We start from the raw sequence: 13,554 nt of genomic DNA, 5'->3' as shown, positions 1-13,554 counted from the left end.
TTGCCCAACGTTTACTCGTGTCTGGCCTCTCTGTCGGTCAGTCTCCCTTTTCTCTTCTGTTCCTCCGACATTGGGTTACTCTTTCTCTTTTTAGTCGGCTGATCTATGATGAATGTAACAATCCCTTAGTTACTTGTGTTTATATCGAGCCGGTTCCGTGTTTGGGGGTCTGTGCCGTAAAGCAATTCGTTACTTTGCGAGACCCGAGACTCCCGCGAGAGTGGGCGGCGGGTTGCCGGCAGAAACATATTCCTTTTCTCCGCCCAGATGCGCAAGAGGGAGTCGAAACAACGAACAATCGAACAAAAATGTATAATAGAACCATCGCAATGACTCTATATTATAGTTATATTAAGGTAAAAGCGGCAAGGATGAGAGTTATATTAAGGTGAATCAAGCCAAAAAAGTTGCATAGTTCCCCTTTCACTCGTGTCTGATCTCTTTTCTGGTCCATTCTTCTTTTGTTCCACCGACAGTCGCCTCTTGGGTCCCTTATCAGTCGATTGATCCATGATGAATGCAACAATTGCCTCGCAACTGGCTGTTTATATCCAGCCGGTGCCAAGTTTGGGTGTGTGTCTGTGCCGTAAAGCATTTTCGAAACTACAATCTGACTACATTTTCGAGGCGCGATTGGATACTTCCGCTGCGTCACATCCGGATTCTGTCGGTCCGAACAGAGCAAGTTGCATATGCGCTTTTTCCTTGGAGAGGTGACATGGGGCAATGACACACCCACCAAACGACCCAGAAATGGAATGCAGAACCATCAGAATAACTCTCAACCAGCATAATTAATGTAATTTTGGCTAAAAAAGTTGCATAGTGGGCCTTTAAGTGTGTCTTCAACAACCACACACAAAAGTTTGCACATTTACATGAATTTTGTGGAATTCATATTTCATTGTGTTTGTCTAAATGCATACTAATGCAGACTGTAGACTTTATATTTATGAGTGACGTTTACCAACACAATGGCTTGGCCGTAACACACACCCATTATCTCTCTCTCTCTCTCTCTCTCTCTCTCTCTCTCTCTCTCTCTCTCTCTCTCTCTCTCTCTCTCTCTCTCTCTCACTCACTCACTCACTCACTCACTCACTCACTCACTCACTCACTCACTCACTCACTCTCACTCACACAGAGAGAGAGAGAATGTTACCTTGTGTGTAATTCAAAATTATTGTTGATGTATCTGCACTCTTAATGTTGCTGATTTCTACAAGGCAAAAAATTTACTTAAAACTTAGTTCCCTGGTCCCATTCGTCTTTGTAAGTAAATGTTCTTTTTTTGCCTTTACTATTTTGTCAGAATGCACCAGAATGCTTCGTTTGTTTGTGAAAATCACAAAAAAATCTTGTGGGGGAGGATGCCCCCAGACCCCCCTACAGGGGTTTGAATTGCAAACTTTCGGCCCCCCCTCAAATAAATTCCACCAGCCGCCACTGGTATTTTTGTAGGCCAACCCGGAAGTTAGCATCACTCTGGCTCCTTTTGACAGGAAGTCAGTTGGGTTTTTACATCGTATTTTGGATATTGCTTCTTCAGCAGAATAATCTTCACAAATGAGTATATTAGTGTAGGGTATCTCATCAAGCTTATATATCCAAGTGGTTAGAGATGAACCATCTCTCTCTCTCTCTCTCTCTCTCTCTCTCTCTCTCTCTCTCTCTCTCTCTCTCTCTCTCTCTCTCTCTCTCTCTCTCTCTCTCTCTCTCTCTCTCTCTCTCTCTCTCTCTCTCTCTCTCTCTCGACAGATGGGATGGCCCTGTAAATTGTGCAGCACTGTTGTACCAACCAAGAGTGACATTTTAAAGCATTACAGACTGCACCATGGGACTTTGGACACAAGGCTTGCCTTGCATTCATATAGGTTGCCCATGCTCTTTTAAATGCTGGAGTTCCCTTCGCTCTCATCTCTCAAGATACCACCCAGAAGTCAAATTCCTCAACTCAACTCAAGTAAGTCCTTCATTCACCTGCCCCCTGTGTAAAAAAAACCTGGATTTCCTAGAACACATAGGTCATCATCTCAAGAATAATGAGACTGTGAAATGTGTCTTTGACGGTTGCGATCACCAAACAAATGTGTATGGGACTTTTGCCACGCACAAATACAGGAAGCATACTCCACATACGTCACAAGATTTTAAACCAGGGGTTATCTCTGAGTTACCAGAGGAAGTACTTGATTTTGGAACCTCTGAAGAGGGTGGTGACCCCAGTGGTGCTAATTAGGAAGGTAGCATTAATACACACTACGAAGAGGAAGATGGAAGCAACGTCGTTGTAGAGTATATAGCGTCCCTCCTGTTGAAATTAGAGAGTGTTCATAATGTTTCAGTTCGGTGCATTGATGAATTGGTTGATGATCTTCACTTTATGGCAAGTTCTGCCCCCATTTCTTCAGTTAAAAGTGTTATTGTTTCACATCTTGAGAAAAATAACCAAACCATTGATGACACTTTTGTTACATCTTTGGTGGAAGAATTGTGTAAATCCAATCCCCTGAGCGCAGCACTCAGTAGTGTTGGTCCTCTGTCCTCATCGTTCAAGAGACGACAGTATTATAAAGAATAATTTGAAGTTGTTGAGCAGGTCCTTGAACCAAATGAGAAGAGAAGCTTCCAATATATCCCAATTCTTCAATCCTAGATTCAGATTTTGGGTAAAGAAAATCTTAGAGATAAAGTTCTGAGTGAAGAAGAGAACAAGTCGTCTACTCGATATGAATCATATCGAGATGGTACAATCTATAAAGAAAATTATTTTTATTCTGAAGATCTAAGAATTACACTTGTACTGTACGTTGATGATTTCGAAATCTGCAATCCGCTCGGAACATCAAGAAAGAAGCACAAAATTACAGCTGTCTACTGGGTGTTTGGCAACCTTCCACACTTGTCTCGATCCACTCTCAGTTCTGTATACTTGGCTCTTTTATGTAAAGCAGTTGACATCAAAAGATTTGGCTATGAAGAAGTACTTGCCCCTCTGTTAAAAGACATTGCTGTCTTGGAGCGTGATGGCATCTACATTTCCTCTGTTGGAAAAAATGTCACAGGAAGTGTGTTGTCTGTAGCTGCCGACAATTTAGGGGCCCAGTCAATTTGTGGACTGGTGGGAAAAAAATCTGGACCATTCGTTTGCAGATTTTGCCTTGGACAACGATCAGAATTTCAAATAAAGGAGGTGAGGTCTGGTGTATTTCCTGCTCGCACCCAAGAAGCACATGCCGTTCATGTATTGACTGTCAAAGAAAACCCTGCTTTGACGCACTGTTTTGGTGTGAAAAAGGCTTGTCCATTGACTGAGAATCTGAGCTACTTCCACTGCGCACTGGCTAGTGGCTACCCACCTGACATATTACAACATTTTTGAAGGGATTGTTCCCTTGGAACTGGGTCTGTGCTTCAGTGTTTTCATTTCTAAGAAATATTTCACATTTAGTGAACTTAACAATGCTATCTCACAGTTTCCATATAAATGGTCTGACAAGACTAACTGTCCTCAGCCAGTGCCTGCAACCTTCTCCTCACGGAAACGGATTGGAGGAAACGCTCATGAAAATTGGGCCCTGATACGGCTGTTGCCATTCATTATTGGACACAGACTACCTTTGAATGATCCATCCTGGCTTCTGCTCATGTCTTTAAAAGATATTATTAAGCTTGTTGTTGCTCCAGTCAGTAATGAGGAAAGCATTGCATATCTTGACTCAAAAATTTCTGAACACCGACACAGATTCCAGGAAGTGTTCCCTAATGAACGGTTGATCTCCAAACATCACTTCTTAGAACACTACCCTGAATTGGTAAAGGCATTTGGACCTGTGATAGCTTTTTGGACGATGAGGTTTGAAGCTAAACATAGTCAGTTCAAAAGGATTGTAAGACATACTGGCAACTTTAAGAACATACTCCTGTCCCTGGCTACGAAGCACCAGCTTATGATAAGCCACCACCTGCATTCCACAACAGTTTTGCCTGCTCTCAGTGTTGCAAGAGTAACAGCAGTTACAGTGGATGTCTTGCATGTAGATATTCAGAAGTCAATTAGGCATCTATCTCCCCAGTCCCAAGTTCAGCTGGCTGACAAAGTCACCTATCAGGGAACGAGGTACTCAAAAGGCATGATTGTGGCCTATGGTTCTACTGCAGGTCTTCCTGATTTTGCAGAGATTGTGCAGATTGCACTTATTGGGGAAGGAGTACATTTTATTGTGAGAACACAGAAAGCCTGGTATTATGAACACTATCGTGGATATTATCTGGAGAAGACGAACCAGATAACTCTTGTTGAGCAACAGAGCTTAAGTCAGCCTATATTGTTGCAGGAAAGCAAATGGTGACATTAAAGCGTGACATCTGTCTCCAGTGTTGAGTATCATTGTATACCTCTCTATCTTCTGTCTTCCTAGAAATGGAGCAAACTGTGAGATTCGGGTCCTCATTGATCATGAAGTCAAGAAACTAACTCGCAGCACTGGAATACCTTCAACTGTGGAGGAGTTGGTAACAGCTGTCAAAGAAAGTTTTCAATACAAAGATGAAGAATTTGATGACTTCTTCACCCTGACCTCTACAAATTACGAAGGTATTATTGTAGCAAAAGTCTTTAGCACCTGTAACTGCAGAATTTGAATGCGTACACTAAAGTCACAATAAATTTGAAGTCGTATATATTTATTTTGCATGTGTACTCTAAAGTCACAAATGTGTAACAGTACATTTGTAGTCGTAAATATTTTTTATACCATTGTAAACACAAAATAGGGTCTACGAGTACGCAAATCTGTGTTACAGGTGCACAAATCCTTTTGCTACAATTATTACAGCGCAGTTGGTGCAAAACACATTCGCACACCCTTGTTTCATAATCTGAGAACATGCCCAAAAGGTGTGCATTCGTAAACCCAAATTTGAACTAATGCATCAGAAGTTGCACATCTGTGAAAAATGTTCTCACAAATAAAATGATAAAGAACGCTATGTTAATTCAGCATTTTAATGAGCGAGCACAAATCCATTTTACAACTGCTCGAATCTGCTCCTGCAAGTCTTAGCTGTGTTTTTTTTTGCAGGTAGTTTTGCAACACGTCTAGGTGGTAAATGTGTAGCAAAAGTATTCGTATCCGTAGATGCCAGAGCGTCCGTGGGCGGGACAAAATAGTTCCGCCCATAATTTCCTAATCCAATGAAAATCGCCGGCAGGGATGCATTTCTCAAATTACACTGGGACCCACCGCGCCAGCCATGGAGCTATTCTCTGAGCTACAGGGGGTCTCAGTGTAGCAGTGCATGTCCATATAACGGTTGCAAATGGATACCAACTGTCTTCGTAACAAAAAGACACACCAAAAAACATCCAAATACCACCATGCTGCTCATATGTAATGTCCGTCTTGTATTGAAGCCCCAAAATGCAAAATTGTCCTGGAAAAAATGAAGTATGTTTCAAGCTTGTTTGTAGCAGAAGCTCCTCTTCCTGGTTCGTCCAATTTGGACGAACCAGGGTCCGTCCGCTTGAAATATAGACTTTTCGTATTTCGGGGCTTAAATACAAGACAGGCAGATGTTTTTTGGTGTCTTTTTGTTACGAAGAAATGTTTGAATGTTTTTGGAGAAATGTTACCACTTTTTTCCAGAGAATTTTTCTATATATATATATTATGATATAATTAGAATAAATTATAATTAGAATGTACAAAACTTTATTCAATCTCAGAACAAATATTTGTGTATTTTTGGTGTTTGCTTCAAAATGTTGTCTAATTGGGGTCTGTGTGTCAATTTTGGGGTCCTTGATGTAAAACAGTTTGAGAACCACTGCTCTAAAGGAATAATGGTATCACAGATTTGGAGTAAAATTGCCAACAAAATTTATTAATTAATTATTATTCTATTAACTCTAGGACCCAAGTGCCACTGCATTGATGAAGAGAGATGTGATTCTGAGATGCCTCATAGAAAACATGGGAGAGAGTGGAGAGGAGCTAATCTCTGACTACAGTGTAAGCAGGGGCGGAGTGGGGCACTAATAGCCACCGGGAGAATCCTCCCCGGTCCGGCCCCACCCCCCTGCAACACCGTTTATTTATATATTTTTTCAGTAATAAAAAAGAAAATCGGTAAAAATGAATGATATAATTATAATTAAGAAATTAAAAATGGGTAAAATAGGTCACAGTTCTGCTCTGTGCGGAAGAGAATTGGCGCTCCGAGAATTGGCGCACTTCCTTACAAGACCAGTAACCATAGCAACGCCAGTAAACAAAAGCACTCCGGATGGCCGTAGTGCTCCCCGCACTACAGCCATCCGGAGGCGCAGAGCTTTTGGCCGTGATATTATCTATAAAATTATATTATACTATTATATAATATAGAACGTTATAAGACGCTGTCACCTAGTGTGAGAGGAGAGTTGACGGAGTGACCTAGTTTCAAAGTTCATACCATTTATGCTCGGTAATACCGGTGTAACGTGTTGACACGACTAGACGACTACTACTACATGTTCCAAATCTGTTAACGTATTCTCCATCCATTAAAAGAGAAAGATCAGTTAAGTCATTAATTCGTCTGAAATATACCAGCCAGCACATACACATTTGACTAGCAGCTTGTGCTAGCTCCCGCCTAGCAATAACGTCAATGGTGGAGCTCTGGCTAATTCACCTGCACGACTCTTTAATGCCTGATTTCAGCACTTAGATGCATCCCCCTCCAGCATCCGCTTCTTCTTTTTTCTGGCCTTTTCAGCCCCTCCTTTCTCTTTTCTCTTCTTGCCTTCCGAGTGCCACAACAAGCAAAAGCAAGCAACCACGAACTTGCTCGCCTTCTCTGTCTGACGCGTCTTTAGGGCTATCCCCCTACATTTCCGAAAATGGACTTGACCTGCAAGCTGTTTATTGGATAAACGCATTTCCCAATCCCAGGAGTCTTTGCTCCATTACGTCAATTCAAGAACAAACATATTAAAGTAAACTGTAGTTCGTATTATTTATTCATGGCCATGAAAGTTCTGTAACGCCTGAATAATGAAGAATTAAATGAAGTAAAAAAAAATAATATAAAAAAAAACCCATGAATGAGACATAGAGAGTAAGCAGTGGTATAAATATTGGTTGGATGTTCTTGAGACATATATTGTTTATTTCGGGGATTTTCACGGCGTCTTGGCGGGGAATAAATTATGCTCAGGGCCGGCTTGCAGACGCCTCGCGGCCGCTCACAACTGTGGGCCGGTCCAACTGACTTCGCAGGCCGCAACACAATTGTGGGCCGGTCCACCTGAACTCGCTGGCTGGCCGGCCGGCCGACCGGGAAATCTCCCGATCGTCCCGACGGCCACTCCGCCTCTGAGTGTAAGTATTGTTTAAAACCAGGTTTGGATCAGTCTGATGTACAAGCTTAAATTGGGTCTATTTTTATGTGAACTGACTGAACCAGCAGTTGTCAGGTGGAGCTGAATAAGTCACACAACTTATATTATATACAAAATTAGATGTCTTTTTGTTTTTTTTACTTCCTGTTTTTGTATCTCAAAGCGAACTGCAGAGAGCATTCTTCAGTCGGACCTGAGGAACATGAGCATCTATATCTGTCATGAGCCAAATGCAGTAGGAATCGTCATTGAGGGAGTACCGGTTCTTACTCATATTGGAAACCTGGCCAGAGCATGCTGCCTACTCCTGGGGTTGACATATGCACTCAATCTTGAGTATCCATCCAAACTTTCCAAAACATTTGAGGTGTTTCAAAGACTTTTTATGGGACTTGACACACTGCGCCCCAAACCGACCCCCAAATTCATGACTCTGAAAAACAAGCTTTTAGCTTAGGCAGTGAGCCATGACTGTCAGCTTGCACTTATGGATGATTGGTGAGGATGATTGGCCCTTCACAAAAGTTAAGTTGGATATGAGATCAATAATTTAGCATGAGCTCGGTAGCATTCTGAATTTGGATGATCAGTCATATCTTTTGGTATCCATTGTGGGAATTACACTTGCAAAAAAATATTGTGAAGAATATTCCTCAGACAAGTATTACAAGTTATTGTTACAATTTATTGTTTGCAAGTAGGCCTACACCAAATGTGCTTAACCTTGGAACTAGTATATAGGGCCTTACTTCATAGTGCATAGTTTATGTTGTCCCTTACCCAGAGATAAAGCACTATGGGGACTACATGTTTTGGTTTGGTAGAGCTAAGACCTTCGACACGTACCTATGCAGACCTCACACCTGAGGTCTGCGAGTTCTGTGGGATGTGAGGGGTACTGAGGATTTAGCTGAACTGATCTGTAAGCTATGTTTAAAGGAATACGCCACCGCATTTCCATACTGAAATATGTTCTTCCCTGATCTTAGACGAGTTGATACATACCTCTCTCGCCTCCGTGCGTGCACTCAATGGCTCTGCCGCACAGCGCTAATTTGGTAGCATGTAGCTTGGCCCAGTATATTCCTTAGGATCTGTTACGTATTTTAAGAATCTAAGCTACCCACACATAGACCCAATGAAGCAGGACCAAACATATAAGCCGTAAATACTATACATAGCCACAAGGGGAGCAAGACCTTATTGGAGGCTGCTCCAGCCACAAATAGCAGCACCTTTATATATACGAAGAAGCCGAAGCCAATACGGCACCCCGGCCACGCCCACTAGGCCACGCCCACTTGACGGTCTCTACCTGAGGACAAAGGGTGGAGAAGGCCAGAGATCAATAGGTAGACGGCAGAGAGCCACCCGGGCCTAAGCCCGGGGGGCTTGAAGTAGATCACGGTATTTTCCTCTCACACGTGTTCTACACGATTCCTAGAATTCCCTCCGTATAGCTTCACTTACCATGCCGAAACATGCCGACGACTTTATAATAAATGAAGTGAGTTAAAGCAACCCGGGATTGGACTACTTTCTTCGAGAATATGCAACAGATCCAACCGGGGCTGAAGTTAGAAGCGACCAAGCACTTCCTCGTTGTCCCTATTTAAATACATTACGTGAGTAGTTACGGGACCCAAGTTTGGTTACACAAAATGAAACATGCCAATTTTCTAAGCGGATAACAAGGATTACTATAAATTAAAAAAAAAACTCAAGAGACACCTTGACAGAAGTCCACTATCTACCAAGCCAACCCATTACCTTAGTGGACAAACACAATGGAATCTACGTAACCCCCAAAAATGACACAGGAGGTGTGATCCATCCCATTCATGTTGCGAAATCCACTGTAATGCAAATTATTGACTGTGAAAATGAGGAGTGTCGCACTGCAATGCAGTCAGCGTTTTCCCTAGGACTCCCAGGGCAGGAATGCAGCCATCTCCAAAGGGCCAACAATGCACAGCCTTACGTGGCACAGGCATGTCTGCTAGCCGAGGTACTGGAGGATGAAAACCAAGGGCCTTGCCTCTTCAGAGAGCGCAAAGCAATGTTCTAAACACCTTGAAGCGGCCTCCCACAGTGCTGTAGATGCCGTTTATCCAATTAACTCAGGGGATATGGGATATTCCTCTGGATTTGTTTTTTTTCAACATTTACAAACAAAAAGGACAGTTGGTGCAGATTCAAACGAACCATTGTTACATTCGACAGCACAGCAGGGCAGTGGAGCTGCAGATGTGGAGGACATGCCCAGATCCATAGCTGTGTACATCGCAACCTGGCAAAGTGGTGGATTTTTCAAGAGTCGCCGCATCCCTTGGTCAAAATAACCAAAACTCATAGCGACAATATCGATGACTTGGACACACACATGGTGGAGGTTCAACCCCTTGTGATTCATATAATGAGGATGAGAGCAAGGTTAGGCTAATGACAGAGTACATTTACAGCACCAAAAGAATACAGAGGGACCTTCCAATTGCTCTCAAAACTAAGGAAAAAGAACCAACTACATTTATTCCCACGGAGACACAGTGTCCATATTGTGAGGGCCCAACTCCACCAGACCTGGGGCCTGTACCACAAAGCTCGCTTAGAGGGTTAGCGAGGTATGTTGAGCTCAAAGCCTGGGTTAGTTGTACCATGAAAGTCGATCTCTTTTAGCGTCGCTGTATCACCATGGTGACTTATGCTTATTACTTTCAAGTGCCCCTTCGCTTAGGGGCACTTTGGAGTAAATCCGGGGCACTTTTAACAGAGCTTCGCCGGGATTGGCCGGAGGCTTACCGGGGCCACGCCCCTTCGCTTAGGGGCACTTTGGAGTAAGTTCGGGGCACTTTTAACAGAACTTCGCCGGGATTGGCCGGAGGCTTACCGGGGCCACGCCCCTTCACTTAGGGGCACTTTGCGGTAAGTTCAGGGCACTTTTAACAGAACTTCGCCGGGATTGGCCGGAGGCTTACCGGGGCCACGCCCCTTCACTTAGGGGCACTTTGGAGTAAGTTCGGGGCACTTTTAACAGAACTTCGCCGGGATTGGCCGGAGGCTTACCGGGGCCGCACCCCTTCACTTAGGGGCACGTTGGAGTAAGTTGGGAGCACTTAGGAAACTTTGGAGTAAGTTCAGGGCACCCGGGCACTCCGAAGTGAGGGCGGGGTACTTTCAAGTGCCCCTTCACTTAGGGGCACTTTGGAGTAAGTTGGGGGCACTTAGGGGCACTTTGGAGTAAGTTCGGTGCACCCGGGCACTCCGAAGTGAGGGCGGGGTACTTTCAAGTGCCCCTTCACTTAGGGGCACTTGAAAGTACCGAAATTGGAGAGATCATTTCAGGCCACTTTCTAGAAAGTGGCCTGAAATGACCTCTCCAATTTCGGACACTTTCGTGTGTTCGAAAGTCTCAGAAATTGTACAATTTCAGACACTTTCGGAAATACAAGTTTATTCATGAATCTTTTAATTCATAAATCTATGGATTTATATCATTTTATTCAAAACAAGACACATTTGTGTGTGGATCAGAAATGTGTGTGTGAAACTTACTTTTGCTTATGGATTTATTTTACATACATTTATGCCGATATCCATTTGTGTGTGCATTGAAATGTATTTGTGAGAAGAGAGTAATTTATATAAAAATTACAAAATACATTTGTTAATCCTTCTCTTTGCATCCATTATTAATGAGACTGTTCTGACCCCATAAAAATTGACAAACAACGACCAGTTTCCAAATGTTGTTTTTATTGAAACGTTTCTAACACGGAACATGAATAAATATATATAACTAAAACACAACATGAATAAATATATATAACTAAAACACAACATGAATAAATATATATATAACTAAAACACGGAACATGAATAAATATTAAGAACTTGAACATAACATGAATAAATATATAGAACTGAAACACAACACGAATAATAAATATATAGAACTGAACTGAACTACTCAACGGTTAGTTTTTTCAGGACTATGACTGCCCTCCTCCTGCTCTTTCGGGGAGAAATCCCCACTCTCCTTCACCTTTCTGGCCAACCGTTGGGCCACAGAGGGCCTTAGCCTCTTCTTCATGGAGCCAGCACGAGTGGAGGAGGAGGAGGAGGAGCCAGCAGGAGCGTAGGAGGAGGAGCCAGCAGCAGCAGGAGCGGGGGAGGAGGAGCCAGCAGCAGCAGGAGCGGGGGAGGAGGAGCCAGCAGCAGCAGGAGCGGGGGAGGAGGAGCCAGCAGCAGCAGGAGCGGGGGAGGAGGAGCCAGCAGGAGCGAAGGAGGAGGAGCCAGCAGGAGCGAGGGAGGGCTCCTCCTCCTCCTCCTCCTCCTCCTCCTTCGGGGCCGGTATTGGGGCCAGGGCTGGGGCTGCCTCTGCAGAGAGAAAAAAGGACAGCAAATGAATGACACTGTAATGTAATTTATTGAAATAAATAGATCATGGAAAGAATGTACAAGTGCTATGTATTTTCATTCACTCACGTCGAGGCCGGCGCTTCGCCTGGAGCTGGACCAACCTCTGCTCAGGGAAAAAACAAACAGCAAGAGAAAACAGGACAGCAAATTAATGACACTGTAATGATATATTGAAATATGTATGCAATGTATTGAAATAAATTGATCATGGAAAGAATGCATAATTGCCATGTATTTTTCTTTCACTCACAGTACGGAGGTCTGCCAGCTCCCTTTCTAGCTCACGGACCCGGAGGCGGGCATTGACGCAAGTGCGCTTCTTGCACATGCTTACTCCCGCCTCCGGGTCAGACTGCTGCGCCTGGTCCTCCGGCTGGTCGAGCGTGCTGGCCATGGGTGGATGGGGATCAGTGGCCTTCAAGGCCGCCAGCTGGTTTATGGCTGTAGCACGCTTGAGGGCCTTGATCTTCTGATCCAAGTACACCTTGGGAATCTCCAAATGGGTTCTCAGGTGTTTCACCACATTAAGTAGATGGGGCGAACAAAAGGGAAGAGGGCAGGGTCCGGCGGGGACCAAAGTCCTGCCTGTGGCCAGGAAGTTTAGGATGCCCCTCTCCCGGATGTTCTTGAGGGAATGGATCTCCCTGAGATGCTTTGACACAAATCTTAGTGCTTTCAGGCAAATGGGACATTCTCCCATAGCCTTCGGTTTTGTCATCTGTAAAAGTCATGAGATATTAGTCAAATACGTAATTGCTTAACTAAACTAGATAACAAATGTTGATATCTCTCAGAGTGACACAAGATATACTCATCCTGCTTCTGGAAACATTGGACCCGAAGCTTGTATATGTTTTAATTATGTTTGTATTATAATTGATAATGCCTCATTTGCATTCCTTCTTAAATGTTTTATATTGTTTTATATATGCGTGTGTGTGTGACACAGGCCTTTGAGATTACTATCACGAAATCACGGCAATTGTGTTAAATTGTGGATTTGTAATAATGGATTAAAGCTCACAAACTAGTAAACTGACGCGCCGATATTGTTCAATAATTAATAATGCAATAATAATAATAATAATAACCGGGGATTCCATACATCTCCGGTTACATCTCCGGAGATTCAATACATCTCGGAGGACAGCCTGAGGCCTGTGCACATTTACGTAATGATGCAATAATAATAAACGGAGATTCTGTCCATAGCAGAGGACATGCCTAGGCCTACGGCAACCCAGTCGCCAAGAAAAAACGTTGACGGTGTACGTTTCCATGAACACTGGATACGTAGCATTTCAACGTAAAAAATAGCGTGTTATACCTACAGTATCCACGCGTGCCGCTGTGGAGGCGGGTTTCGGGGTTTGGGTTTCACGGGTTTCGCGGCGGACACGATTGTTGAGCAAAGCCTTCTCTGCTGGACTAGAACCTTTCAGAACAATACATTATTTTTATTAAACATAGCCTATAATTGATACCTTTTAATATATATATATTTTTTCATTCTATCTATTTTGCGACGAAGCGGCCGCGCGAACCCGACAAGCATGATTGGCCGGCCCACGAGAGGCCGCGGCCCCTCTGGCATCTGCCCGAATGCCAGACCTTCCAGTCCGTCGCTGGCTCTAATATATATATTATCGTGCGCCATTCGTATTTTGCGCCATTCGTTTCACAATATAAACATTGCTTGTGTTTATAAAATTTTAAAACTGTTCATCTTTCTTTTTTTTTCACCAGAA

The 13,554-nt window shown here is 43.4% G+C and overlaps 1 protein-coding gene across 1 annotated transcript; it reads right to left on the bottom strand.

Annotated features, from left to right (window-relative positions):
• Nucleotides 1-10,358: 10,358 nt before the first annotated feature.
• Nucleotides 10,359-12,743, bottom strand: LOC132473672 (uncharacterized). Its single transcript, XM_060073883.1, has 3 exons — nucleotides 12,057-12,743; nucleotides 11,873-11,909; nucleotides 10,359-10,468 (listed from the first exon to the last, which is right to left on the bottom strand). Exons 1-3 carry the CDS (start codon nucleotides 12,522-12,524, stop codon nucleotides 10,359-10,361), a joined length of 615 nt encoding a protein of 204 aa, XP_059929866.1. The 5' UTR covers nucleotides 12,525-12,743.
• Nucleotides 12,744-13,554: the final 811 nt, after the last annotated feature.

Source organism: Gadus macrocephalus, chromosome 15 (assembly GCF_031168955.1).
Source record: "Gadus macrocephalus chromosome 15, ASM3116895v1".
Taxonomy (NCBI): Eukaryota; Metazoa; Chordata; class Actinopteri; order Gadiformes; family Gadidae; genus Gadus; species Gadus macrocephalus.
Note: the sequence above shows the minus strand (reverse complement) of the source record. Positions and strands in the feature narration are given on the sequence as shown.

Excerpts from the sequence above, each read along its gene's own strand:
- LOC132473672 (XM_060073883.1), bottom strand. The coding sequence starts at position 12,524 with ATGACAAAACCGAAGGCTATGGGAGAATGTCCCATTTGCCTGAAAGCA. Across the intron at positions 11,910-12,056 it reads AGCTGGCAGACCTCCGTACT|AGGTTGGTCCAGCTCCAGGC; the intron begins GTGAGTGAAAGA and ends TTCCCTGAGCAG. Across the intron at positions 10,469-11,872 it reads GGCGAAGCGCCGGCCTCGAC|TGAAGGGGTGCGGCCCCGGT; the intron begins GTGAGTGAATGA and ends CGTGCCCCTAAG.